The sequence below is a fragment of the Jaculus jaculus genome, chromosome 8, assembly GCF_020740685.1.
Source record: "Jaculus jaculus isolate mJacJac1 chromosome 8, mJacJac1.mat.Y.cur, whole genome shotgun sequence".
NCBI lineage: Eukaryota > Metazoa > Chordata > Mammalia > Rodentia > Dipodidae > Jaculus > Jaculus jaculus.
Window position 1 is genome coordinate 108,789,936 of NC_059109.1, and position 27,955 is coordinate 108,817,890.

Sequence of the window (27,955 nt, forward strand, 5' to 3'; positions counted from 1 at the left end):
TTAAGCCATTGATAGATCTCTACACTCTTTCACAAGGAACTGAACAAGTAATAAATTAATGAAATGAAGGAATGAGTCTATGAACAGTTCTTAACCTAACTCCCTCAGGTGTTCCTCATCCCACAGGACTGTGAAAAACCTGTCTCACCTCTCATCCACTCCCTCCAGCCCCCCACCCCCACCCCCACCCCGCCTCCACCACCACATCCCGCCTCCACCACCACTTCAAGCCAGCCTTTAGGCTGCAGTTCGAGCATCGACCGCCAGAGGGCGCAGAGAGTCAGGGTTTGTTTCCCCGCACGGAAGGATTTTTGTGAGGCACCGCGTGGGGCGGGGCCGGAGGGGTTGGGGCGGGTTGCCCAGCGTCTGGGCGGAATAGACTGGCGGGCGGAACGGCAGCGCAGCGGGGTTTTGAGGGTGTACGCCGTGAGCCGGAGCGGTTTGAGAAGTGCACGGGGCGAAGATGGCGGCGGAGCGGCAGGACGCGCTGAGGGAGTTCGTGGTGGTGACGGGCGCCGAGGAGGAGCGGGCCCGTTTCTTCCTGGAGTCTGCCGACTGGGACCTGCAGGTAGCGCCTCGGGGCGGGTCTCGTGGGGCGGGCGGCGGGCCGCGGAGCGCGGACGCCTGACGCTCGGAGCTCTGCGTGGCCGAAGCGCACAGTCATCCCTTGCCGGGCTGGGGCCTGAGCCAGGCCTCACGGTCCCGGGGTCGCTTGCCACGCGTCGCCGGCTCGGCTGGGGAGGGAGGGAGGGGACGCGAGCCTGCCCCGGGCCTGCGCGGCACGGCCTCAGTTTCCCCGCGGGCTCGTGGCACGGGCGAGACCCGGCGCTCTCGCTGCCGCAGTCCTCGTGGAGAAGTGTCGCCTGGGGGCGTGGCTGCCCCGCCGAGTGCCCGCGGGCCTCGGGGCTGCGGGGGAGTGTGACCCAGCTTCCGGGTGGTGTGGCACTTGGGACCGGGTGGTCGCCGAAGTTTCCCAGTCCTCAGCCTTGTGGCGGCGGAGGGAGGAACCCGGCTCTGGAATCGGCCCACGCCCCCTTCTAGCCTAATTACTGGCCAGAACGACCTGTGGGATTGGTGGTACCAGGTTGGAGCCTCGTCACCTCTTAACTGTAAGATGGGGGCCTCCTGGAATGTGCTGTGGAGTTCACTGGCACGTGCTGAGTAGTCATTAAAATACCTGTTGATTAATTCAGAAGACAAGGTAACTTTCACTACGACTGTTGCACACTTGATGCATACCCACTGCCTCTCACAGTGGCGGCACCCAGTGCTGGGAAACAACCAGCAATTAATGGTAGACAGAATTGCATAAATGTTTTTGGCCAGCCTACATCTTAGGTACACGATGGTGACTAATGTTTATTGAGTATTTGTACGTTTTATTATCATGCTTCAAATTTTGCCGGTGAGGCTTAAGTAACTCGCAGACGGCCTCACTAGTCAAACATACAAAAGCTAACCTGCCACGTTTTATGGGTGAGGAATTGGACGCTTGAAATAATTAGGAATGTGCCCAAGATGTCTCAGCCAGAGAGCGGTAGGGTTGGGATTTAACTGGATTTGCTGGCTCTGACATTTAGGTTGCTTTTCTAACACAAGAAATAAAACCACATGTTTTTACAAGCAGCATGGCTCCTCTGCTGAACAGAAGTATAATGTAGAAAAGCTTATGCCCCACCAGGTCATCTGTCCCACTCTTCTCATACTGTTGGCGCAGAAAATGAGGCTCACATATGGTGGATGACTTAGCTACTTGGGCCAGTACTTGGATGTGGCTTCCTGAATGTCCATTTAGTGCACGTTCCAAGACAGCATATGCCTCCCAGCAGACTGGTTATACATATGAAGACATCTTCATACTGGCTGTCCCATGTCAGCTCACGGCCTCCTGTATGACTGATCACCTTAAGAGCAGGAGCTATGTCTTTGACTTCTGTAGAGTTCGTTGCTCTGTCATGTTCTTTGTGTAGAATATGATTAATAAATGCCTATCCGTGGCTGGGGAGACAGCGCAGACGGTAAAGTGCAGACCATGCAAGCATGAGGACCTGAGTTAGATTCCCAGCCACTCATGGAAAAAGCTGATTATGGTGGCACACACTTGAAGACCCTAGTGCTTGCTGACCAGCCTGCCTAGACTAGCATAATTGGCAAGCCTTAGATATCAGTGAGAGGTCTTGCCTCAAAAAACAAGGTGGGCAGGTCCTCAGGAACAGCACCTGAAGTTGACATCTAGCTTGCACACAGATACACAACAAAATAAATGCCTACCCATTGAGTTGATGAGAGAAAGCTACAGTTTATATATATATTTATATACTTATATTGTATTTGCAAGCATAGATAGAAGAGAGACAGAATAGGTATGCCAAGGCCTCCAACCACTGCAAACAAACTCCATGTGCATGAGCCACTTTATGCATATGGCTTTATGTGGGTACTGGGGAATCAAACTCAGGTCATTAGACTTTGCAGGCAACTTAATCACTGAGCTGTCTCTCCAGCCCATAAATAGTAATCTTAATTATCTCACCTAGTGGGTGGAGTTGGTGAGACACCATCCCCATTTGGTGGTGGTGCACAACTTTCATCTCAGCACTCAGGAGGCAGAGGCAGGAGGATTGCTAAGAGTTGGAGGCCAGCCTGGGCTACAGTGAGACTCTACCTTAAAACAGAAAGAAAGAAAAAGAGAGAGAGAAAGGGGAGGAAGGGGAAGAAAGGAGGGAGGGACTTCAAAAAGAAGGGAAAAGTAGCAACTGAGGTTGACCCCATAGTTGCTTATTAATGCCTGGAAGAACTTAAGAGAGCCTTAGCACACTGCCTGGGATGCAACCTGACTCCAGTCCTTACTAACCTGTGTAATCTTGGACAAGTTTCTTACCTTCTCAGTTCTATAAAGTGAGACAGTTCTAGTACCCATTACATAGTAGTCTGGGAGCATTAAATGAATGAACACATGTAGAGTGTACAGAATAACTTGGCACGTAAGTTAATATTCAAGAGCTAGAGAGATGGTGATGCACACCTTTAATCCCAGCACTCAAGAGGTAGTGGTAGGAGGATCACTGTGAGTTCAAGGCCACCCTGAGACTATATAGTGAATTCCAGGTCAGCCTGGACTAGAGTAAAATCCCATGTTGAAAAAACAACAACAACAAAAATGCTTACTTGCAAAGCATGTTGTCCCTGGTTCAGTTTCCCAGTACTCATGTAAAGCCAGATACACAAAATAGTGTATACATCTGGAGTTTCTTTACAGCAGCATGAGGCCCTAGTGTGTCCATACACCCTTGTGCTGTCTGTCTTTTTCTCTCTTTCTCTCTCCATCTGCTCACAAATAAATAAAAATATGTAAATTACAGGGCATGGTAGCACACGCCCTTAATCCCAGCACTCAGGAGGCAGAGGTAGGAGGATCACTGTGAGTTCAAGGCCAACCCAAGACTACAGAGTTAATTCCAAGTCAGCTACGCTAGAGTGAGTCCCTACCTCAGAAGGAAAACATACATTATATGTTAATATTCAATAAATAGATGCTGGTTTTATTTCATAAGAATAATAGAGGATCTTCACTAATCTAACCTTTTGTCATCTTTTCCTTTAGTGGGTGGGATTATTTTCAGGTGATATGAAAACTAAGAGTTGTCTGTTACATTTCAGTCTAATTTTCCAAGGTCCCAGATACAGGACATCTTACAAGTATGGGTCATGTCTTCATGTTTCTTTGTCAGATAAGTTCAGGCGAAGAACTGTTGAAGGACCTGAAGGTACTACCTCTCTGTTTCAGATTGCGTTAGCAAGCTTTTATGAGGATGGAGGGGATGAAGACATTGTGACCATTTCACAAGCAACCCCCAGTTCAGTGTCCAGAGGCACTGCGCCCAGGTAAGGACCAACTTCACTTGTTCCTGCATGTGTTTCCAGCAAAGAAGAAAATGTTTTCTGACTAAACAGAGGGTTCAAGAGAGAAAGTTAGGCTGTGTAATTCTTAGTCATTCTCTGCATGGCTCTTCTCTTACCCGAGTGTGGTTATGGTTTCATTGTGAGTGAAAATACAGGACTTGTAAGACTTTTATGGCTTTTTATTTATGGATTGCCAGGAGTGATGGCTCCATCTCTGGAAGTTGTTAAGTAAAAACCAAAGGAGCTTCAGGAGTGCTGTGATGTAACAGATGAAGCCAGGTGACCAGGAATGCCTATTACCACATTGAGACAGTATAGACAGTAAACATGTATAGACCCACCTTTCTGAGTTGACCAGGGAAATGATGGTAACCTTTGGGTAACATCACCATTCCTAGATTCCTGGTTCCCATGACAGATCACTGTTACCGTGTATAGGAGGGACAGTGCTGGTCTTTCCAAAGAAGTGTCTGAACTCACAACACTCCTGTCTGCTTTAGCCTGGCTGCATCTGCTCTCTGGTGGGTGTGTGTGGGTTAACCAGATTTGACCCCAGAATTTGGAAGCATGTTTCATTACCATGATGTAGTAAATGATCACTCTCTGAGGGCCTCTGGGGTTTGAGGACATTTCCTCCCTGTGAAGAAGGAACATTGGCACCATATTCATTGATCCATTCACATCTTTCTCTGGCTCCCAACTTCACAGATAAGAGATCTTAGAAAAGTGGTTTTGCAGTATTCGCAGGTGCTAAACTGTGAGGTATTGGTGATGACTCATTGTAATGTATTGGCTGGGAGGTGATTGTTAGAGGAAGGGCTCTTCTTGGAGCTGCTGGTAAAAATGGTGGATTTATTGGAGTCTGGGCCTTGGTAGCCACCTCATGTCACTATTGAGATGTTGGCATGTCAAAAGGACCAATGGAGAGAAATTAAAATTAAGTCCTTCAAGCCAGTTACATGCTACTGCTCTCTTCCAATAGTGACAGGCTTAGCCTGGCAGAGGTTTATTAGAGTAGAGGCCCAGGATCCTGACTGCCTAGTTCATATCTAGCTTGGCCACTTAAGAACTTTTTAACCTTGGCAGGATATTTATTCCAGTCCTTCAGTTTTTATCACTTGTCAAATGGAAATGATAATCATGTCTTCACATTGCCACATAGCAGATTAAATTAAATAATACTTATATAGCATTTAGAGCACAGTGTGTACTATCTGCTATGATTGCTACTTTATTTATTTTTTATTTATTTGAGAAAGAAAAACAGCCAGACAGATAGAGAGAGGGGGAGACAGACAGAATATGGGTGTGCCAGGATCTCCTGCCACTGCAAACAAACTTGAGATGCAAGCACCACATGATGCATCTGGCTTTACGTGGGTACTGGGGAATTAAACTCAGGCCATCAAGCTTTGCAAGCAGTGACTTTAACCACTGAGCAATTTCTCCTGCTTACTCCATTGTTTTGAAGAGACCATTTTCCTGTTCCTCATTCTCTGTACATGTGTGTGTGTGTGCAAATATATGGCGTGAAAGTAAAACAACCAAGGAAGCACACATTCAGGCCTAGTGGCTTTACTTTATTGTTTTGATTAAGCAGACTTGGTAGTAGACTGCAGTGAAGCAAAAAAAGATGAAAAGGGGCACAGTTTGTTGTACCATTGTCCTTATCTTGGAGAAAAATACTGACTGCATTCTCAGGGAAACTAAGCTTGTGCTAACACCCCAGAGGAATTCAGAGGGAACCTTTGACCTAGCTATCACTGGACACTTAGCCTGTTGCTGACCTCTCCCTGTTCTCCCTGTCATCCCATCTGCCTTTTTTGTTGTCTGCTTCCAAGCAACAACACTCAGTCACCATGCTCCTTCTTTGACTCTGGAATGGGACATTGAGTGTGGAGCCCCTGAACCTTTAGGATTCTGTGAAAGAGACATGCAAAAATCTAGGTTGCCTGAACTTATAGGCAGAAGTGTGAATATATATTGGCGGGTATCTTTTTTGGCAAGAGAGTCCACAGCTTTTATTAGGTTCTCAAATTTTTATTGAATTCTCTCATAAAAGGTAGGGAGCCTTGTGGTTAATTGTTGCTATGGAAAGAGGTCTGAACTCAATAATATGTGCTAGGCACTGTGTTAAGACTTCACACTCTTAGTGCTCACAACCACCTTGTGAGGTGAGTACAATTCATATCACCATTTCACAGACGAAGACATGAGCTGGGCTTTTCCCAAGATCACACAAGCTAGTACAGCAGTGATTTATGGTCAGAACCTTTCTATTTCCTTTATCTTAGCAACACCATACTGCCTCTCCTCTCGTGGACTCTCCACAGTCCTCCAGAGTTTGCCCTTAAACTGCCTTAATCTTACCCCCCTTTTCTTAAATCCTTTTTTTCCAAATGGTTTTATGATGATCCAGCCCTACCTTTTATATGGTTCTGTCCTTGTTGGTGTGTCTCCCCTAAGGGAGTGCACCCACTCTCTTGCACTCTGCCTGTTCAATCCCTGTGTTCCCTCCCATGTTCATCTACATACTTTTCACATGAGCAGCACACTCTACTCCTGTTCTCAGAACTCTGATCTGTTCACGTTGACCATGTCCATGCTCTGCTAGATGACAACTCTCCTGATTGCTCCCTGATGGTTAACTGAATTTTTCTCCCTGAGTAAATTCAAAGTCGAGGGGCTAATATTTTTCTCACCATGTCCTCATGTATGTTCTCTTTAACACTTGTCAACAGCATGGATGTAGGTAGTGTACTGCCCATTCTTGAGTCAGGATGTGATCTGAGAAAGGCTGAGTCACAGTTACTGTCCTGACAAATTCAGGCCCAAGTCTGTCGAAATCCAGAGCTTCTTCCACTGCCTTCTTGCCCAGCACCTCCCACCCCTGTCACTTGTACATGAGGTGAGCAAGAGGTAACAGTTTGTCCCTCCCCCCTCCCTTTTCTTCTAACAAAGTCTGTGCTTCCTTAGAAAGTTTCAGGGACACTGCCATTATCTCCACACCATCCAGAAAACTTGCCAGTACTCTCATAGCATCGAATAAAGTACTTACTCATTTGCACTCATCACATTTTTTAAGACAGTGTCTGTGTAGCCAAGGCAGGCCTGAATTTATGATCCTCCTGTCTCTGTTTCCTAAATAATGGAATCACAGGTGTATTTCACCATGCCTGACTCTACCCACACTTGATATGCTCAGTAACCAAATTATGACTCACGTCATCCAGTTGATTGTGCAGAAATAACGCCATCACAGAAGAGTGCTGCCACAGAACCAAGAAGACCAGATTAAAAGCAGAAAATGTAGTAACGGACTTCTTGCTACTTCAGAGCACCAGGCTAGCTTAGGAATTTTAATGCCCGAAATGGAAATTTCTGAAGCATTTTGTCAAATTGTGAAGACCATAGAACAGAATTCTGAAACAGGTAATGTGTCAGCACGTCTGTGCCATAAGGTGACTGTCCCAGCATTCCCCACAGCACTGGTTCTAAAGCTTGAGGGTACATCAAGATTGCCTGTGGGGCTTTTTTCCTTCTCAAGCAAGAACTGTGCTTGGTGCCCCTTCCAGAGTTTTGATTCTTCCAGAGTTTTGAGGTAGGGCCTGAGGAATCACATTTCTCACAGGCTCACCGATGATGCTGATAATCCTGACCACACTTTAAGAATTGTTGCTGAGGGCTGGAGAGATGGCTTCACGGTTAAATGCTTGCCTGTGAAGCCTAAGGACCCCGGTTCGAGGCTCGGTTCCCCAGGTCCCACGTTAGCCAGATGCACAAGGGGGCGCACGCGTCTGGAGTTCGTTTGCAGAGGCTGGAAGCCCTGGCACGCCCATTCTCTCTCTCTCTCCCTCTATCTGTCTTTCTCTCTGTGTCTGTCGCTCTCAAATAAATAAATAAAAAATTAAAAAAAAATTGTTGCTGGAAGAAATTAGTGCTTAAATGTACTACAGTGTGCAAAGGGCTCTGGTGTGTCAGCACTGTCACCTCAGCCACTCAGAAAGCCCACAAGGTTGGTGCTTGGATTATGTCTGTGCACACATGAGAAGATAAGGCTTAGCGAATTTAAGTAGCATTCCCAAGATCCCAGGGTAGGGGTCAGAGTTGGCATTGGAACTATATGCATGATGGGCACCGGAAACTGCCATCCAAGTCTTGGAGTATCTGTTTGGGAGAAAGGAAAAATAGCCATATGCAGAGCATGCGGTTTGCTCATGGTATATGTGTATATACAAAAGGATTTAAAAACAGGAAGATCACAGTTTTTTTTCCATGGATACCTATCCTAGCCCTGTCATTCAAAGAGACTTCAAACCGAGCAACTCTGGAAAACTGAGAATCTGAGTCAGTGGTAGCCTCTCCCGGCACTAGTGCAGATGCCGTCACATGGATCCTTTGCACCATGCCATATGCCTCCCAAGAAATGCCCAGGGAGGCTGTTCTCAGCTAACTCAAGCAGGGACTACATTTGTTGTAGTGGTTTGTTTTTTGATTTTTTATTTCTGTTGATAAAACCTCAGAAGTTTCTCCTGTCCCAATTGTATTCTTGAAATAAATCTTCAAGACGTAGCTGTACATTTCTTCCCAATAAATAGCTACTACTATAGCCTCGTGAAATCTATAGTGCCTTCTTGTGTTCAAAGAAAGCTATTTTCCCCCAAGAAGCAGAAACTTTTTTTTTTTCTTTGTAAAGTTGGTGGCTCATGGTGCTTAAAAAACTGTTTCTTAAGGGCAGATCTAAACTAGGAAAGAGAATGGCCACGTAAGACTGTGTTGGAGGTGATTGGCCTGTCACGCCTCTGTGTGGTTGGGCTCTTCCCAATGCGCCTTGATGGGTACTGGGTTTTTCCTCTCAAATATAATAAGTACCTTTTCTTGCCAGGTGAGGTGGTTCATACCTGAAATTGAGCATTCTGGAGGCTGAGGCTGATCTTAAGTTTGAAAATTTGTGTCAGAACAACAGCATAAGAACTACTTTGGGGCTAGAAAAAAGGCTTAGCAGATAAAGTGCTTCTCTGCAAAACCTAAGGACCCAGGTTCAATTCCCCAGAATCCATGTAAGCCAGGTGATGCACAATGTTGCACATACTTCTGGAGTTCACTTGCAGTAGCTGTAGCCTCTGGCATACCCATTCTGTCCTCCCTCCACCCACCTCGATCTCTCAAACAAATAAAATTATTTTTAAAAAATTACTTTGTCACTAATTCAAATGTGGTATTTTTCTGGGAAGCATTTCTTGGCATTTCTGCCTCACCCATGCTAAGCAAGAGGCTTCATGCTTATAAAGGCCCATGTAATTTGCTCTGTCAGTGGATGGTTGGCTGAATTTCTGTACCACAGCCTGTAAAAAGTGAGTTTAATTATCTTTATAAATCCAACATCTAATTTGGTGCCTGGCATGTAGGCATTCCCTCAATATTTAAAAATTAAATGATAAAACCATTCAGTAGTAAGTTTTATGTAGTGAATACCTCATTCCTCCTCATTCTTGGGACAGCTTAAATTAGACTGCATTTTATCTCACAGTATTTATTCACATTTGTTTTCAGGTCTGTGTGACCTTAACAAACTAATACTACATTATTTGATAAGTAAACTTAGGTCAACTTTCTACCTATGTCATCTTCTCACCCTACACATAAAACTTTCTAACCCTGGTGGCCAACTTGGCAGCTGATAATAAGACGTTACCTTTCTCTAACTCTCTCTGAAGTAATTTTGCTCCTTTCTGCCTCCAGTGATAATAGAGTGACATCCTTCAGAGACCTCATTCATGACCAAGATGAAGATGAGGAGGAAGAAGAGGGCCAGAGGTAAGGCTCTGAAGGGAGCACAGTCCACAGGAAGTACTTGGTAGGGTCAGTCTAGGCTAGCACATGAAACACATCCTAGGAACCACATTCTTAGTTATTGTCAGCCATTACTACTACTGGAGATCGTGTCCTTAGAACATAGTACTACCCCCAGCACATTACTGTTTTTCTTCTTTTGTCAGAGTCTGGGTCTTTATCATTAATTGTTGAAGTAACATTTGTTGAAAAATATTAGGAAGAGGAAAACAAATCAATAACAATGAAAAGGTCATTTATAAAAGCACAATTCAGAAATGCCAGGTTTCTAGTTTTGGTCTATTTCTGTCTGACTTACTTTTTTATTGGGAGAAAAGGATATATCACATAAGCATAATAATAAGGTTATAATTGTGTATTCCCCCAACACATACATATTCTTTGTTTTTAACTTTTAGGAATGTTGTGATATTGTTGTCCATTGTAGAAAATGTAAGACTCATATAATGAAAAGTATAACATTCATTTATTATTTTAATAGTTACAGTTAATATTTTGGTATATTCTCATTCAGTCCTTTTTCTGCATATAAATACATTTTCTTGAGGGGGAGGGCCAGGGAAGGGTCTTTAGCCTAGTCTGACCTGGAACTCAGTCTAGTTCCAGGCTGGCCTCAAACTCACACAAATTCTCCTACCTCTGCCTCCCAGGTGCTGGGATTAAAGTGCATGCACCACCACATCTAGCACATAAATATTTTTTAACTTTTTATGTACAACCTCTCTCTATATATCATCTATCTATGTGTGTGTGTATACATACATATACATATACATATATATATATATATATATAGTATTTATATGGTGAACTAATCACATAGTGAACATTATTTTTGTTGGATGTCTTAAAACTTTTGTTGTCACTAAGTTGTTCATGTACATTTTTAGTAACTATTCCATCCCATTGCATGGAATGTCCAATGCTCAGATTATTTCTAGGTTTTCACTACTGTAAATACTGGTGCTATGTACATCTTTATCTATTAATAGTGCCTGGAAAAAGAAATTCCAGGGTAAAAGTTTAAGACTGTTGATCACCAGCTCCCAGTTCTTAAATCAGGATTTGGAGATCCTTTAACAGTAACTCTTTGGTCCAGTGAGGAGAACTTTATCTACCTGGACCAAACAGAAATGAACTGCTCACAGCCTTAGTTCACAGGTGTTGGAACTCCATGGGTCTGCCTTAGTCTGTCAGACATTCCTCAAGGAGATTATAATAACCATTATGAAAATGCAGTAACCTCACAGTGGTCAGTCCTTGAGAAATGACATTTGTTGTTTCTTTTCATCCATATTTTGGGCTTCCCTTCAAAGCATTCCCTTTAGCTATGCTGATGATTCAGGAATATATGTTAACTTCAGGGGTTTGCGCTCCTTAGGTGAAAGTATATGAATGCCTAGCTTCCAGGTGACCACATCTATCTTCACCCCCATCACATCCTCTAAGCTGTGACCTTCAGTTATTTCATAGTCCCATAACTTTTGATCCCTCAGCATTTCAAGCTTGAAATAGCACTGCCACTTTTATCCCTGCCAGGACCCAAGCTGTGCCTCCCATTCTGTGGTTAAATGTGAAGAACTCGAGGACTGAGACCAAGTTTTTAAAAAAGTTTTTTATATTCCCTGCTTGGGGACATACTACTGACCTAGCTATGATAGTGAAAAGGATGCAGCTAGCTACGTGACAACCCATTCTAACTTAATCTCAAGTCAGTTTTAGATCATTAGGATACCTGGTGTAGGAGTTTTGGGGCCTGTATTTGAGGTTGGAGCTTCGTTGGCCTTCCTATTACCATCTCCTCAAGCCTGCAGTATACATCACAAGAATGGCAAGGTGAAATGAGTCTTGGGGAGCTCTTGGTTCTGTGTCACTCCCCCTCACACATGTGTGTTACTCTGCTTGGTTTTTTTTTTGCATACACCTGCTGATTTGAACCTCATGACCCTGACTTAAGGAACAGGTAGGTAAGGGCATGTAATCCTTCCCTCCTATTTTCAAGGCAAGAAAGTATACAGAGCAGTGCACTGGCTTAGTACTAGTTCACACAGTGACAGAGCCAGGACTGAACCATCACTGCTTGTACTACTTTACCACCACCACTAAGCCTGAGCTACTAGAACAGTAACTGCATCTGACTAAGATCATGGCTGCTGTGTCCTGGAGAGGTTGGCCTTCAGATGGATGGTCCCTGCTCCTGCTTTGATGTGCTGTTGTGCATGCCTGGAATGTCCTTCCCCGATAATCTCATCCTCAAGAGTCAGCCTAAGAAGACACCTTCTAGGCAGTCTTGGCTGTCCCTCTGAGCTCATTGTGCCTAGAGACATTTACTGACTTCATGGCTGCGATCATTGCATTGTACCTGCCTGCCTCCTTACATGTGTTCCAGCTAACCTGCAAGTTCCTTAAAAACAAGAACATTGTACCCTTTGCTTCAGTGTGCCTAGCACCTAGCCCAGAACCTAGTGTATGTTCTGTTCATTTTCTAGAGTGTTTGGTATTTTGTACACAGGTTTTATGCTGGAGGCTCTGAAAGAAGTGGACAGCAGATTGTTGGCCCTCCCAGGAAGAAAAGCCCCAATGAGCTGGTGGATGATCTCTTTAAGGGTGCCAAGGAACATGGGGCTGTAGCTGTGGAGCGAGTGACCAAGAGCCCTGGAGAGAGCAGTAAACCAAGAGTGAGCATAGGGGTCATTGTGTCCCCAGTACTCGGGTTCCACAGTAGGGAATGAGGCCTGCTTCCCTCCAATGAAGACTCATTTCTTTGTTTTTCTCATTTCTTACTTGTTTTCCTGTGCAAAAGACTAGTGTGGCCTGGATCAGGTCTTAAAGATATGTTTGGCCTATTCAACTGAACCAACCCAGCATTTTCTTTATTTGGTTGTAGCTGAATTATCACCAGTTTTTATATAAAATCTACATTTTTTTGCTTTTGGGAAAATTAAAAGGCCACTGGTGGTTTTCTGTACCCAGATTTCCTGGCATTGCCATAATTAGCTAGAACTTAGTGGTATCCAACCCTTTAGCTGGGTATTCCTGCCTTTTCCAGCTTTTCCCTCTCAACCTCACCCTGTGGTCAGTGAGTTTGGTACACAGAGAAAGTACATGGAATTGTTAACAAGCTTGATCAGAATCCTATGGTGTGTCCTTGTACCTGAGTAACTGGTTTTTATGTACTTGTCCTTTACAGCCATTTGCAGGGGGTGGCTACCGCCTTGGGGCAGCACCAGAGGAAGAGTCTGCCTATGTAGCAGGAGAAAGAAGGCGGCATTCTGGCCAAGATGTGAGTGTCTTACCGCCTTCCTTAGGAGAGTTTGTGGACTGTTGTGCCATTTTTCGGAAGGAATTGGAAACAGTACTCTTGCTGTGGTACGAACAGAAAGACTTACTATGAAAATCAAAGACACTTCTCATCTGGCTAGGCAGGCAGCCAATGAGAAAGAATGGACAAATGAAGTTTTCTGAACATTCTATGGGGCTCAGGCAGAGGACCAGTGTATCCAGGATTCTGATAATATGGGCATGGCTGAAGAACTTGAGCTTCAGACCACCAGAGAAAGCCTGAAACATGAAACACGCACTATTTTTTTCAAGTTTTCCTTTTTAGGGGGTCTTTATTTAGGTTTTTTTGTTTTGTTTTGTTTTTCAAGGTAGGGTCTAAGTCTAGCTCAGGCTGATCTGAAATTCACTATGTAGTCTCAGGGTAGCCTTGAACTCTTGGTGATCCTCCTGTCTCTGCCTCCCAAGTGCTGGAATTAAAGGTGTGCAACATCATGAGTGGCTTATTCCTTTTTAAAAAAAATAGTTTTATTTATTTGAGAGAGAGAGAGAGAGAGAGAGAGACAGAGGAGAATGGGTACGTCAGGGCCTCCAGGCACTGCAAATAAACTCCAGACGCATGTGCCACCTTGTGCTCATGTGGTCACTGAGAACTTGATCCTGGGTCCTTAGGCTTTATAGGCAAGCTCCTTAACCACTAAGCCATCTCCCCAGCCCAAGTTTTCCTTTTTTGCTTGAATGTGTGAATGTAATGTGTGAGCACATACACCTGCCCTTGCACCACCCCTCACCTTCACTTCTCAGAACAGAACTTGGGTGTCCCGCTCCATTGCTCTCCCTCTCATTCTTGTTTGAGCCAGAGTCTCTTAGTGATACCTGATCACCTGTTTTTTGCTTCCTTTGTGGGATTGTGGTTACAGGTGCACATGGCTACACCTAGCTGTTTATGTGGGTTCTGGAGATTGAAACTCTGATGGTTTCAAGCACACCCTCAGGCCATCAGGCTTGAGCAGGAAGTGCACTTAACCCCTAAACCATCTCTAACGGTTTTCCTTATTTTCCAGTACATTTCCATATACATAGGGTCCTTCCTTTGATAAGTGAATCCCTGCATAATTTTGAGTCTTAAAATTTTTTTAACATTACTTCACAAAATGTTTTCACATAACCTTGAGGCCATTTGTATATTTTTTAAATCATACTGGTTTTATTCCAAAATAAAGCCAAGCAAGAAGAAAGTCAAACACTTAGGCACTTACAGCAGCAACCACCAATCCATTAGTGGTTTGCCTTCTAGACCCTTTTCTGTAAGTATGTATGGGGAATTGTTGCTAGAAATTGTAGATGCCATTGTTAAAGACTCCAAAATAGCCGATCAATAGATGTGTCATGATTGAATAGAGCACTAGCTCCTCATGAAGCACTGGCCACCCTACAGGCAAGGAGCCACGGCTTCGATTGAATCACCTGTCTGTTCACCTCACTAGTAATGTCTCCTTGAGACAATGCCTGTCCTCCTAACTGTGCCATAGCACCTTCCTGTTTCAAGTTAGTGCTTATTTGCTTAGTTGTTGGTGGATTTCTGTGTGTGTGTGTGTGTGTGTGCGCGCGCGCGTGCACGTACATGCCCCTTGGGTTTTTTTTTAAATTTATTTATGTTAGAGAAAGAGGGAGTGGGAGAATAGGTATGCCAGGGCCTCCAGGCACTGCAAACAAACTCCAGATGCATGTGCCCCCTTGTGCATCTGGCTTAGGTGGGTCCAGGGGAGTCAAGCCAGGATCCCTTGGCTTTGCAAGCAAACACCTTAACCACTAAGCCATCTATCTCTCCAGGCCCATTGCTGTTTATGTTTTCTATGGTTTTCCGAGGAAGGGTCTTACTCTAGCCCAGGCTGACCTGGAATTCACTATGTGGTCTCAGGATGGCCTTGTCCATCCTCCTACCTCTGCCTCCTAGGTGCTAGGAATGAAGGCATGTACTACCTCACCCAACCCCATCGGTGTTTTATTTTTTTATTATTATTTTTATTTTTTTGGTTTTTCGAGGTAGGGTCTCACTCTGGTCCAGGCTGACCTGGAATTAACTCTGTCATCTCAGGGTGGCCTTGAACTCATGGCAGTCCTCCTACCTCTGCCTCCCGAGTGCTGGGATTAAAGGCGTGCGCCACCACGCCTGGCTCCCATTGGTGTTTAAATAGCAATGTGGTGAAGTACTAACACTCACTAGCAGATTCAAATTAGTGCACACTCTAGGTTCCTGTCAGTATATATGTTCTTATCTCCTGTTATCACAGGTTCATATAGTGCTGAAGCTCTGGAAAAGTGGATTCAGTCTAGACAATGGTGAACTCAGAAGCTACCAAGACCCAGCAAATGCCCAATTTCTGGAGTCTATCCGCAGAGGGTGAGCAGAAAAACCCTGCTTTAGTCCTAAATTACTGATGAGGTGACAGGTGGGAAAGGAGGGAGTGGAATTTTGATTATTTGAGAAATAAAATTTTTGGAGAGGTAAAGACTCATACACCAGCCCCTAGCACTGTGTCTATTTTTCATAACCTTTGTTCCTGGGGCAGGAGCAGGTGGCCAAATAAATAGGTGTCTGCTATGACTGGGCAGGCAGGAGAGAAGGTGGAGGCATACAGGTAGCAGCAGTAAGGTAACCAGCTCCCAGAGACTTTAACCTGGGGTTGAGAGCTTTGTTCTCATCTCAACCCCATTGCAGGCATTGCCATCTTGCTTCAGAGAACATTAACATTGCCTTTTTCCTCACAGGGAGGTGCCAGCTGAGCTACGAAGATTAGCTCATGGTGGGCAGGTGAACTTGGATATGGAGGACCACCGGGATGAGGACTATGTGAAGCCCAAGGGAGCTTTCAAAGCCTTCACTGGCGAGGGCCAGAAACTGGGCAGGTGAGGAGCAGCACCATTGGGAGCTGGACTCAGTCCCACCAGTCAAACCAGCCACCCCTGTGTCCTCACTGTGGCGAGCTCTTGACTGATTTCAGAGTAGTTCAAGTTTTTATTTGTGGGGAGGAAGAGTAGAATGGGGCTTTGGAGTTAACCGACCGGAGTTGAGTTTCTGTTTTTCGCTTTGTAGCTATTTGGCCCTGGACTGTACAGGTTGTTTTTTCAACTATAAATTGGGATTACTAAGAGTCTTCATTTCCTGGGATTATTGTTGGAAGGAGTAAAGGAGCTGGTGTAGAGCCCGGCTACCCTTCTACTCTTACTCACTTAGTGTGACTGTGTATGCTTAAAAATATGCTACTGTGAGCCGGGCGTGGTGGCACACGCCTTTAATCCCAGCAATGGGGAGGCAGAGGTGGGAGGATTGCTGTGAGTTTGAGGCCAGCCTGAGACTACATAGTGAATTCCAGGTCAGCCTGGGCTAGAGCGAAACCCTGCCATGAAAAAAAAAAAAATGCTGTGGTCTGGATATATATTTTCCAAAGGCCCATGCATTTAAAGGTTTGGTTCCCAGCATGGCATTGTTGGCAGGTGGTGGAACCTTGAGGATATGCGAATTAGCATGTCCTCAGTTTGGACACTTTGGAGACTTGTCCTCAAGGGGAAATGTGGTACCCCTTCCACTTCCCTCTTGCTTCCTAGCTATGAGGTATAAGTAGAACAACTGCCTTGTGCTTCCTGCCATTGCCATCTGGCATGTCCACCTGAGACCCAAAGCAGTGCATCTATATGATTTAGAACTGGAACCTCGAAAGCTACAAGCCAAATATTCTTCTCTTTGAAAGTTATCTCAGATAATTAGTTACAATGATGGTAGGCAGACTAGTACACATGTTTGTTTGCTTAATTGTTTTTATTATTGACAACATCCATAATTATAGATAATAAACCATGATAATTCCCCACACACATACTTTCTCCTTCACAACTCCACTCTCCATCATATCCCTTTCCCCTCTCATTCAGTCTCTTTTATTTCAATGTCATCAACTTTTCCTCCTGTTATAATGGTCTTGTGTGCATAGTGCCAGGAACTACTTGGTCATGGATGTCCAGGCTATTTTCTGTCTAGAAGAGTGCATTATAAGGAGTCCTGTCTTTCCATTGACTCTTACATTCTTTCCACCACCTCTTCCACAATGGACCCTGAGCTTTGGAAGGTGTGATAGAGATGTTTCAGTGCTGAGCACTCCTTTGTTACTTCTTAGTCTTGTGGTGCTTTTTGAGTCATCCCAGAGGTCACTGCCATCTGAAAAGAGAAGTTTAACCAAAAGTGAAAGTTGCATTAATATAGAGCTATGAACATTAAGAGAAGTGCTTACCAGGCAGTTTGGTGAGCATAACATATGCATTTAGCCAGGCCCCAGCAGGCATTAGACTAGGGCTCATGACTTCCCTCATCATAGGTTTTCAGTATCAGGCATGTATTCATTCCCATAGAGTGGGCCTCCATTCCAATTAGAGAGCAACACTTTCATATGCTTACATAGCTTTCTATCCTATGAGTGTGCTATAATTTTTGGGAAAGCTGCCAGTGTTAAGAAAACTGCTAGCCAGGCGTGGGGACGCACGCCTTTAATTCCAACACTCGGAAGCAGAGGTAGGAGGATTGCTATGAGTTCGAGGCCACCCTGAGACTCCATAGTGAATTCCAGGTCAGGCTGGGCTAGAGTGAGACCCTACCTCGGAAAAAAAAAAAAAAAAAGCTAGCCAGGCATGGTGGCGCACGCCTTGAATCCCAGTACTTGGGAGGCAGAGGTAGGTGGATCATCGTGAGTTGAAGGCCAGCATGAGATTACATAGTGAATTCCAGGTCAGCCTGGGCTAGAGTGAGACCCTATCTCAAAACACCAAAAAAAGGGAAGGGGAGAGGAGGAAGGGAGAGAGAGAGAAAGAAGAAAGAAAAGGAAAGAAAAAGAAAAATACTGCCAGGCATTGTGCCACACGCCTTTAATCCCAGCACTCAGGAGGCAAAGATAGGAGGATTGCTATGAGTTTGAGGCCACATAGTGAATCTCAGGTCAGCCTAGAGTGAGACTATTCCTCAAAAAAGAAAGAAAGGAAGGAGGGAGGGAGGGGAGGGAAGGGGAAAGGGAAGGAAAAGGAAGGGAAGGGAAGGAAGGACTAAAGGGAGACCCCACCTGGGGGGGGGGGGTCTGTAATTGTTGAGGTCAGCTTTGCATACCGGTAGAAAACACCCAACCAAGAGAAGCTTGTTTGGGGGGGGGGGGCAGTATTTTGGCTTACAGACTTGATGGGAAGCTCTGTGATGTCAGGGGAAAATGATGGTATGAGTAGAGGGTAGACGTCGCAACAGGAGTGTGTCAAACACTGGCAAGAGGAAGCTGACTACAACACCCACAAGCCCGCCCCCAGCAATACGCCGCCTCCAGGGTCCTTAATTCTCCAGTTGCCATCTGCTGGGAACTAGCATTCAGAGCACCTAAGTTTATGGGGGACACCTGAATCAAACCACCACAGTAATTAAATCTTAATTTAACTTCCTTAATGTTGGGCTAAGGTAAAATTGCTGGCTCTGATTTTCTTCATAAATTTAAATTCCCCTCCAGAAAGGTGATATATTTTTTTTTAAAACTTGTAGCACAAGGGAAGGCTCATAACTCTAAGAGAAAAAGCTTGAACAACAACAAAAAAAAAACCCCTAGGGCTGGAGAGATGGCTTAGTGGTTAAGGCACTTGCTTGCAAAGCCAAAGGACCCAGGTCTGATTCCCCAGGACCCACATAAGCCAGATGCACAGGGTGGTGCATGTGTCTGTACTTCATTTGCAGTGGCTGGAGGCCACTCACTCACTCTCTCCAAATATATATGTATATATGCTTCTTTCTTAAATAAATAAAAAAATTTTAATCTAACAATATTATATGTGTAAGCCTCTACAACTTAGAAAATAAAAATATTTCTGAAGAACTGTTTTAGCAGGAAATGATTTATTTGTGTAGGGGATGAGCTCAACAGATTACAGCAGTGTAATAATCAGGTATGATGTTTGCAGAGTATTCTTTTGTGTGTGTGTGTAGTATTCTTTGCAGTTCCATTTACTTTGTTTTAATTCTGGCTTCTTATGAAAACTGAGCTTTAGTGCTACATACCTTTAATCCCAGCACTCAGGAGGCTGAGGTAGAAAGATTACCTTGAGTTCTAGGTCAGTCTAAAGTGACTGAGACACTGCCTTAAAAACAAAAAAACAAAAAACAAAAAAAAACCCCACTGAGCTTTATTCATTATTTATTTTTTTCAAGCTGAGCATAAAAAAAAAATAAAGAGGGCTGAGGAAATGGCTTATAGCAAGTTAAGGCGTTTGCCTGCGATGCCTAAGGACCACAGTTTGATTCCCCAGGACCCATGTAAGCCAGATGCACAAAGGGGTGCATGCATCTGGCATGCCCGTTCTCTTTTTTTCTGCCTCTTCCTCTGTCTCTCTCAAATAAATAAATAAGTAAAATATTTTATTAAAAACAAAAAAGTTTTAAGGGGCTGGAGAGATGGCTTAGTGGTTAAGGCGCATTATCTGCAAAGCCTAAGGACCCAGGTTCGATTCTCCAGATCCCACGTAAGCCAGATGCACATAGTGGCGCATGCGTCTGGAGTTTGTTTGCAGTGGCTAGAGGTCCTGGTGTGCCCATTCTCCATCACTCTCTCTCCCTCTGTCTCAAATAAATAAAAATAAATCTTTAAAAAAAATAAAGTTTCAGCTAGGCATGGTGGCGTGCACCTTTAAATCCCAGCACTCGAGAGGCAGATATAGAAGGATCATTGTGAGTTCAAGGCCACCCTGACACCACATAGTGAATTCCAGGACAGCCTGGGTTGGAGCAAAACCCTACCTTGGAAAAACAACAAAAAAAGTTTTATGTAACCAAGTGAAATAGGATTTGAGTCTAAATCAAATGGATAGCTAGTTGTTGTTGTTTTTTTTTTCCCCCCCTCATAGATTCTACCACATTTTCCATTGTCTCTCTTTTGAGATGGGATCTGTAGAGTATAGGCTGGCCTAGAACGTTGTTACCCAGTCTGGCCTCATACTTGAGATCCTCCTTCCCCTAAGTGATGGAATTACACGCTTTTAGAAATAATACTGTTTTGGAGCCTTTCTCTTACTTGAAAAGCATGAGGCCCAGTGTTGGAGGTTTTGCCCCTCCTCTTCCTTCCTTTTCTGATAGCTGGGACTGCCTGTCAGGTCACCTTCCACTTAGTGGCTAAACTGTAGCATCTCCAAGTGATTGAAGTGAATGTAATGGAGAAGAATCTTGAAGAATGGTAATATATTGCTGTTTGAGGGTTTCTACTATTAGCAATGCACTGTATGAAGCATTTTGTGCTTATTTTCTTCAATCCTGGTTTGCTTCCCCAGTCTTCAAATAAGAGCCAAGGCTTGGGTAGTCAGGCCTTGCATAGCCACATAGTCATTTGTTTATGACTCCAGGATATGCCAGGTGCAATATATACTTTGAACTATTTCTATCTCTCTGGGAATTTTTACTTCATTCCTTTGTGGGTTTTGTTGTTGGGTTTAAAAATATATTTATTGGGCTGGAGAGATGGCTTAGCGGTTAAGCGCTTGCCTGTGAAGCCTAAGGACCCCGGTTCGAGGCTCGGTTCCCCAGGTCCCACGTTAGCCAGATGCACAAGGGGGCGCACGCGTCTGGAGTTCGTTTGCAGAGGCTGGAAGCCCTGGCGCGCCCATTCTCTCTCTCTCCCTCTATCTGTCTTTCTCTCTGTGTCTGTCGCTCTCAAATAAATAAATTAATTAATTAAAAATATATATATATTTATTAATTTATTCATTTGAAATCGGGGGGGGTGGAGAAAGAATATGACCTATTAATACCTCCTGCCATTGCACATTCCAGACTCATGTGCCACTTGTGCATCTGGCTTTATGTGGGTACTGGGGAATGGAACATGGGCTGTCAGGCCTTGCAAGCAAGCATCTTTAATTCCTGAGCCATCTCTCCAGCCCTTTGTTTTTTGTTTCGTTTTGCAACAGAGTCTCATTTGAACCTAGGGTGGCCTCAAACTCATAGCAATCCTCTGCTCAGCCTCCTGAATGCTGAGATTAGAGATATGTGACATCATTCCCAGCTGTTGACTATTGATGTGGAGACTGAATCATAGAGTCAGGCTTCCTGAATCCAGACCTATATTTATCTGACTGAGGCCTGGTACTGTGTTAAGAGCATAGGCCCTTAGAGCCAAATAGCTGGAATTATATCCAGGCTCCACTTCAGACCACACTGGACATCTTAACCCCACTGTACCTAGTTTCTCTTCCTTTTTCTATTGTTTTATGAGGCAAGCTGTTGCTTTATAGTCCAGTCTAGCCTTGAACCCACTATGTAGCCCCAGCTGGTCTCAAACTCTTGATCCTCCTACCTCAGCTGCCTAGGTTCTAGGATTACAGGTGTGTGCCACCATACTGAGCTCTCATCTCTAAAGTGAAATGTGGTTCTCCATCTCAGGCTGTTGCAAGGCCTAAATAAGTTAATATGTATAAAGCACTCAGCACAGGACCTGACTTGGCTCTGACTCATAAAATGAGTCCTTGTGTTGATCATGCCATCTCGCCTCCCCTTATTTTTAAGGTGAGTGAAAGAAGAGTAACACAGCCACCTTCATGTGTCAAACTTTTTGTTAACCTTTCAGCAGTAAGCATGAGCCCTGCCAGGTTGCAGTGCTGAGAAGGAACCCCAAGTCTTGTGGAAGACTCCACTGGCCCCATGCCAGGCCTTCTGCACACATCACCTCATCTGACTATGAAAATAGCAACCCCTTGTTTTACAAAAACCAATGAAGCCCTGGGAAGTGAGATACCTTGCTTAAGGCCACACTGCTAGTGTAGTGTACTAGTGGAGCTAGGAACAGTGGGTAGGTAGTGTACTGCAGAGATTTTGCATTGGGTCTGCTTACTAACAACTGCCACTTGCTGGACTGCTTGCCCAAAGAGGTTTCTCCATACATAGAAAAGAAAATGAAGATGTCTACACAGTCAGTAACATAGGGTCACACAGTACCTAAGTAAGACATTTGTCCAGCATCCTAGAGCAGAAGACAATTTGAGAAAATGTTTTCAATGTAAGTGTTGGTTCCAAAAGTATAACAGAAAGTAAAGCTTGACAAAGTCCTGGCTAGTATCCTGACTGGCTAAAATATGACTATTCCCTTGAAATTGTTAACAGTTAGGCAATTAATAGTCTAATGGGAGAGTTTGTCTAATGCCTGGATAACTAATGAGCAGAGCAGTATTTGTAAGCGGGAGGTATCTACATTTTACCGTATCTAAGCAACTCGTGAGGTCCAGGTGTGGTATCATTTACCTGTATGTCCTGACCCACATTTGAGTCTTATATGCCAAGAGTGTAATGCATAGAAGCAGCTCCTCTTACAGAGTGAGCGCAGCGAGTGTCCTCTGAACTATGCTTTGTAATTCTCTAAGCACCCTCTCACATAAAAGCACGTTTATTTTTCAGCTCTCCTTTCCTGTTTATGTTTCTGAATAATGTTTCTCAAACAGTTCCATGAAATACTCTTTCTTCAGGTTAACAAGAGTTAAAGGGCCTAGTAACTGAGTAAGTTTGCCTTCACAGTTTTCAGGACCTTAATAGTTCAGTGGCCTGTGGTGGGGCTGAGACAACATTTTATTTCCCAAACCTTCCTGCAGATGCCTCAAGGTGCTAGGGTCATATGGAACACATTGGAGAGTACTTTCAGTTTTATTTCCTTCAGGTACTCTGTAGACTGTACCGAGCAGAAAGAAGGGTGAAATGCAGGAATGAGTCTAACTAAGCTTTTTTTGTAGGGGTCAAGAAGGTCCGCAAGCCCTCACTAGTGGTCTCTTGTGCAGGGGTCTAGGCCTGGTCATTTGCTAAGAGAAAGTCTAAGCTCGTAGGTGATTCTGAGGAAAGGAAGAAGACTCCAAATGATGGTGGAGAAATGAGGACTATGTGTGTTTTGTGTGTTTGTCAGCTATCATGAGTGCTTTATGTAATTCTCTTGGGGTTTTGTTTTTGTTTTTTGAGGTAAGGTCTTGTTAGAGTCCATACTGACCTGAAATCCATTATGTAGTCTCAGATGGCCCTGAGTGTATAGCAATCCTCTTACCTCAGTCTCCTCAGTGCTGGGATTAATGGAGTAAGCCACCACACCTGCCATAATTCTCTCTTTTTAAAAAACATTTTTATTTATTTGACAGAGAAGAAGGCGAGAGAGAGAATGGGCATGCCAGGGCCTCCAGCCCAGTGCAAAACGAACTCCAGACTCATGTGTCCCTTGTGCATCTGACTAACATGGGTCCTGGGGAATCGAACCTGGGTCCTTTGGCTTTGCAGGCAAACGCCTCAACTGCTGAGCCATCCCCCCAGCTCCATAATTCTCCCTTTTAATCTTTTCAAAAACTGAGTATGGCAGGCAAGTGTAGCCCTTGTTAAAAGTCCTTTTCATGAGGCTGGGTGTGGTAGTGCACACCTTTATCCCAGCATTCGGGAGGCAGAGGTAGGAGGATTGCTGTGAGTTCAAGGCCACCCTGAGACTACATAGTGAATTCCATGTCAGCCTGGGCTAGAGTAAGACCCTACCTCAAAAAAAAAAAAAAAAAATCATTTTAATGAAAGTCCTGTTAAAAGTCCTTTGTTGAGGGTGGGAGTGGTGGCACACACCTTTAATCCCATCCCTTGGGAGGCAGAGGTAGGAGGATCACCATGAGTTCAAGGCTACCCTGGGACTACACAGTGAATTCCAGATCAGCCTGAGCTAGAGTGACACCCTACCTCAAGAAACCAAAAAAGAAAAAAAAAAAGTCCTTTGTTGAGGGTTGGAGAGATGGCTTAGTGGTTAAGATGCTTGTCTGTAAAGCCTAATTACCCAGGTTTGATTCCCCAGTACCCATGTAAAGCCAGATATATAAAGTGGTGCATGCGTCTGGAGTTTGTTTGCCGTGACTAAAGGCCATGGAGTACCTATTCATATTTCTTCTCTCTTCCCTTCTCCCTCCCCACTTGCAAATAAATGAAAAATATTTTTTAAAAAAAGTCCTTTGTTGGGACTGGAGAGATGGTTTAGTGGTTAAGGCGCTTGCCTGTGAAGCCAAAGGACCTCAGCTCGATTCTCCAGGACCCACGTAAGCCAGATGCACAAAGTGGTACATGCGTCTGGAGCTCATTTGAAGTGGCTAGAGACCCTGGCGCACCCATTCTCTCTCTTTCTCTGCTTCTTTTCCTCCCTCAAGTAAATAAAAATAAAACGTATATATTTTTAAAGTCCTTTGTTGAAAGCTAGATGTCGGGGTACTTGCCTGCAGTCTCAACATTCTGGACACATTTGGTATAGGCTACATAGTGAATTCCAGGCCAACCTGGACTACAAGTAAGACGTTATTTCAAAAATAAATCAACAAAATGTCTTTTGCTGAAACTTGAGTGGTTTTCTCAAGGCCACATGGCTGGTGGGTGAGTTAAAGTCTAGCCCATGTGATTCTAAGATGAGCACTCTAATCACTGGCAGAGGTTATGTTGTCTTCATTGTCTAATGAAGCCCTATCTTATCTGACTTCTCTGTTCTTCAGAAATTCTTACTTCTTCTCAAACACTGTAGTTGACCTGTGAGTATGAGATATACATGTGAGTGAGGTCTTGCTAGGGGTCGCTGGCTGAAGAGCCCAACACAACCAAGTCACTTGCCAGGCTGTGCCAAGGCTGCCTCAGGCCCAGACTTGGATGCCCCATTGGTCACTTTGCTGAGTCTGAGAAATTATGGTCTCAGTCTCATGACCTGATCTCTGCTGCCTCAGGCTGGCTTCCCTGCCAGCCCTTGTCAGGTCGAGACACTGAGAAAGGCCAAACAACTATGATGAGTAATGAATGACTTGGGCTTTAAGGTGAATTCTTCTGGACCTGTTAGGACTGTGGGGGCAAGAGTCTATCTGTCCTGAGCACGGTAGCACCACCCAGCTCAGGGCTGGGTGCACAGCAGGAACTCAGTGAAGATCTGAAGGGAGTCCTTCCTGGAAGGTCCTTGTTTCTGCACTGTCCTGATGTGCTTCTCTCCCTTCAGCACGGCCCCCCAAGTGTTGAACACCAGTTCTCCATCCCAGCAAGCAGAAAATGAAGCCAAAGCCAGCTCTTCTATCTTAATCAACGAGGCAGAACCAACTACGAACATCCAAATCCGGCTTGCCGATGGCGGGAGGCTGGTGCAGAAATTTAACCACAGCCACAGGTACTTGTATTATCTGACCTGGCTTTTTCTAGTGGTATCCCAGAGATAGACAAAGACATGTGAGAAGGTGGCAGCTGTTCTTTTGCCTGAGCACTGGCAGAGATGCCTTGCCTTCCCTGGAGGAGGTGCTGGGGTAGAATGATCTATGAGACTGAAGCCTTTGGCCCTGGCCCTGGCCCTACCCTTACATCAGTGTAGCCAGGGATTATTCATGTCCCACCTGTAGGTCTCATTCCCTATCCTCTAAGATTAAGCTACCAGGTCCTTTGTCCAAAGGAATTCCATGCCATTCAATCAGGTGTCAATCAAATAGACTAAATTAGAACTGCTGTGGCAGATAGAAGGGAGAAGTGTACAGTAGTTGCACCCTACCCCCTGGCTTCCTCTTCCACAGCAGCCTTTGAAAGCCACTAGGCTCTAAGGTTTTCCTAGATCGAGTCTTTGAGAAATTTGGAACTTCCTACTCTACTGTCCCAGTTCATGTGGTTTAGATCAGGGCTAAGTACCTCCTTGTTTTTAAAAATAGGGAAACTGGGCTGGAGAGATGGCTTAGCAGTTAAGGTGCTTGTCTATGAAGCGTTAGAACCCAGGTTTGACTCCCCAGAGCCCACATAAGCCAGACACACAAGGTCATACATATACACAAAGTGGCACATGTGTGTGGAGTCACAGTGACTAGAGGCCCTGGCACGCCAAGTCTCTCTCACTCACTCTCACTCTCACTCTCCTAAGAAAGTAGGAGAACTGAGTCACTAGTCTTCTAGGGGAGGCACAGGAAGACTGCTGCCAGTGAGATATGTGACAACTCCTTTCTTTAGAACATTGGGTCTGAGTTTCATCAGTGATCTGCGAACTAGGTGTGGGCCGATGAGTAGTTTGGCAGTACTTGAGTATGGACCAGGCCCATCTCTGGGGTACAGGTGTGAGATAAGCCCAGAGATTCTTGGGACATTAGAACTCCTCCTCCAGCTTCCCTCTGGGGGGGTGGGGTGCCCCATCTCACCAGTTACTACTTCTATGTCCATTTACTAATTAACCACAGCATGGCTGCTGTGTCTGTGCAACCTTGTACATCCAAGCCCTCAGATGAGCCACTGCTGCGTGGAAGCAGTAAGAGACTTCTGATGACAGGCTGTTGGAAAAAATACTGTTTTAGGTGGCTCCATCCATGTGGCCCTAGGTTTAGGACAAAGTTCAAAAAAGGGGGCTGGGCATGGTGGTGCACACCTTTAGTCCCAGCACTTGGAAGGCAGAGGTGGGGGATTGCTGGGAGTCCAAGGCCACCCTGAGACTACAGAGGGAATTCCAGGTCAGCCTGGGCTAGAGCAAGACCCTACCTTGAAAAGAAAAAAAAAAACAAGGTAGGGGGAGAATTCCTGGGACTGAGGAGTTGCTTACCAATAGTTTGAGCATCTTCTGTGACACCAAAGAGACATTTCTGCCCAGGTGGGATTCATTGTTATAGGAAGGGACAATAGTCAGATTGTCCCAGAAATGTCTGCTTATAAATGTGGATCAGTGCCAAGACCAGGAGCAGTAAGAAGGCTGCCTTGGGAGAAATCCTGAGGTGTGGTTAGGGTTATAAAAAGGGAGGCAGAGTATATGAAAGGAGAGAAGAGAAGGAAGGAAGGGAGGGCAAAATAGGCCAACAGGTGTGGTGGTGCACACCTTTAATACCAGGAGTGCGATGAGTTTGAGGCCAGCCTGAGACTACATAGTGAATTCCAGGTCAGCTTGGGCTAGAGTGAGACCATGCATTGAAACAAAAAAATAAGCTAGGTGGGGTAGTGCACACCTTTAATACCAGCACTTGGGAGGCAGAGGTAGGAGGATCACAGTAAGTTCGAAGCAACCTTGAGACTATATAGTGAATTCCAGGTCAGCCTGGGCTACAGCGAGACATAACCTTGAAAAACTAAATAAGTAAAAATAAGGCCAACCTCAGGATGCTTATCCTGAAGAAGAGGGAACTTTTAGCAGGAGGAAGGACTGATCTGATGTGCTTCCAGGGGACAGCTAAGCTGCTCTGAGGAGGGGAAAAAGGGAGGGAAGTGTTCTTCCTTCCAAAGGCAACAAGCATGGGCAGCAGCAGAAAACACTGTTCACCACCTCCCCACTTACCCTCCTCCAGGATCAGCGACATCCGACTCTTCATCGTGGACGCCCGGCCGGCCATGGCTGCCACCAGCTTTGTCCTTATGACAACTTTCCCTAACAAAGAGCTGGCTGACGAGAGCCAGACCCTGAAGGAAGCCAATCTGCTCAACGCTGTCATCGTGCAGCGGTTAACATAACCGCCCTGCTGCTGCCTCACTTCCCTCCTGTGTCTGCTGTGGCCACAGCCATGCCCCAGGGGGATCTCCCCTCCTGTCCGTCCCCTGTGCACACCCAGCCTTCCAGTGCCACGTCTCATTCGTAGCTCTGGGTTCTTAGACTTCAGTTGGACATTTGTTTTCTCCTTAGTTGCATTTCCTGGTTTTTGTGATGATCAATGGACTTTAAAGAAAAAAATAATAAAAACAACCAAAAAAGATAGATTATCACCATCATATTGTACAGAAACTCCAGCTGGAGCTGAATTTGGTTGCTATACATTTGTATTTATCTTGGGGCATGGTGAGGGGACCTTCCATCCTCTCTGTAAAAATCACTATGACACACAGTTCTCGTCTATAGTGTGCTCTTCCTGCAACCCCAGAGATGGCTGTGTGGGGGATTCC

At 44.9% G+C, this 27,955-nt stretch overlaps 1 protein-coding gene across 2 annotated transcripts; it reads left to right on the plus strand.

Annotated features, from left to right (window-relative positions):
• Positions 1-420: 420 nt before the first annotated feature.
• Nsfl1c (NSFL1 cofactor) lies at positions 421-27,768 on the plus strand. 2 transcript variants are annotated; one of them, XM_004668039.3, is made up of 10 exons: positions 421-568; positions 3,788-3,885; positions 9,646-9,720; positions 11,714-11,719; positions 12,269-12,434; positions 12,947-13,039; positions 15,330-15,439; positions 15,808-15,945; positions 25,071-25,235; positions 27,367-27,768. In XM_004668039.3, exons 1-10 carry the CDS (start codon positions 464-466, stop codon positions 27,527-27,529), a joined length of 1,119 nt encoding a protein of 372 aa, XP_004668096.1. In that variant the 5' UTR covers positions 421-463; the 3' UTR covers positions 27,530-27,768. The 2 variants fall into 2 exon arrangements, with proteins under 2 accessions (XP_004668096.1, XP_004668097.1); XM_004668040.3 differs by lacking the exon at positions 11,714-11,719.
• The last annotated feature ends 187 nt before the right edge of the window (positions 27,769-27,955 follow it).

What these genes read in the sequence shown, in the direction of transcription:
- Nsfl1c (XM_004668039.3), top strand. Translation starts at nt 464, where the DNA reads ATGGCGGCGGAGCGGCAGGACGCGCTGAGGGAGTTCGTGGTGGTGACG. An exon ending in GGCGGCATTCTGGCCAAGAT is followed by an intron (nt 13,040 to 15,329) that starts GTGAGTGTCTTA and finishes CTGTTATCACAG; the next exon opens with GTTCATATAGTGCTGAAGCT. An exon ending in GAGGGCCAGAAACTGGGCAG is followed by an intron (nt 15,946 to 25,070) that starts GTGAGGAGCAGC and finishes CTCTCCCTTCAG; the next exon opens with CACGGCCCCCCAAGTGTTGA.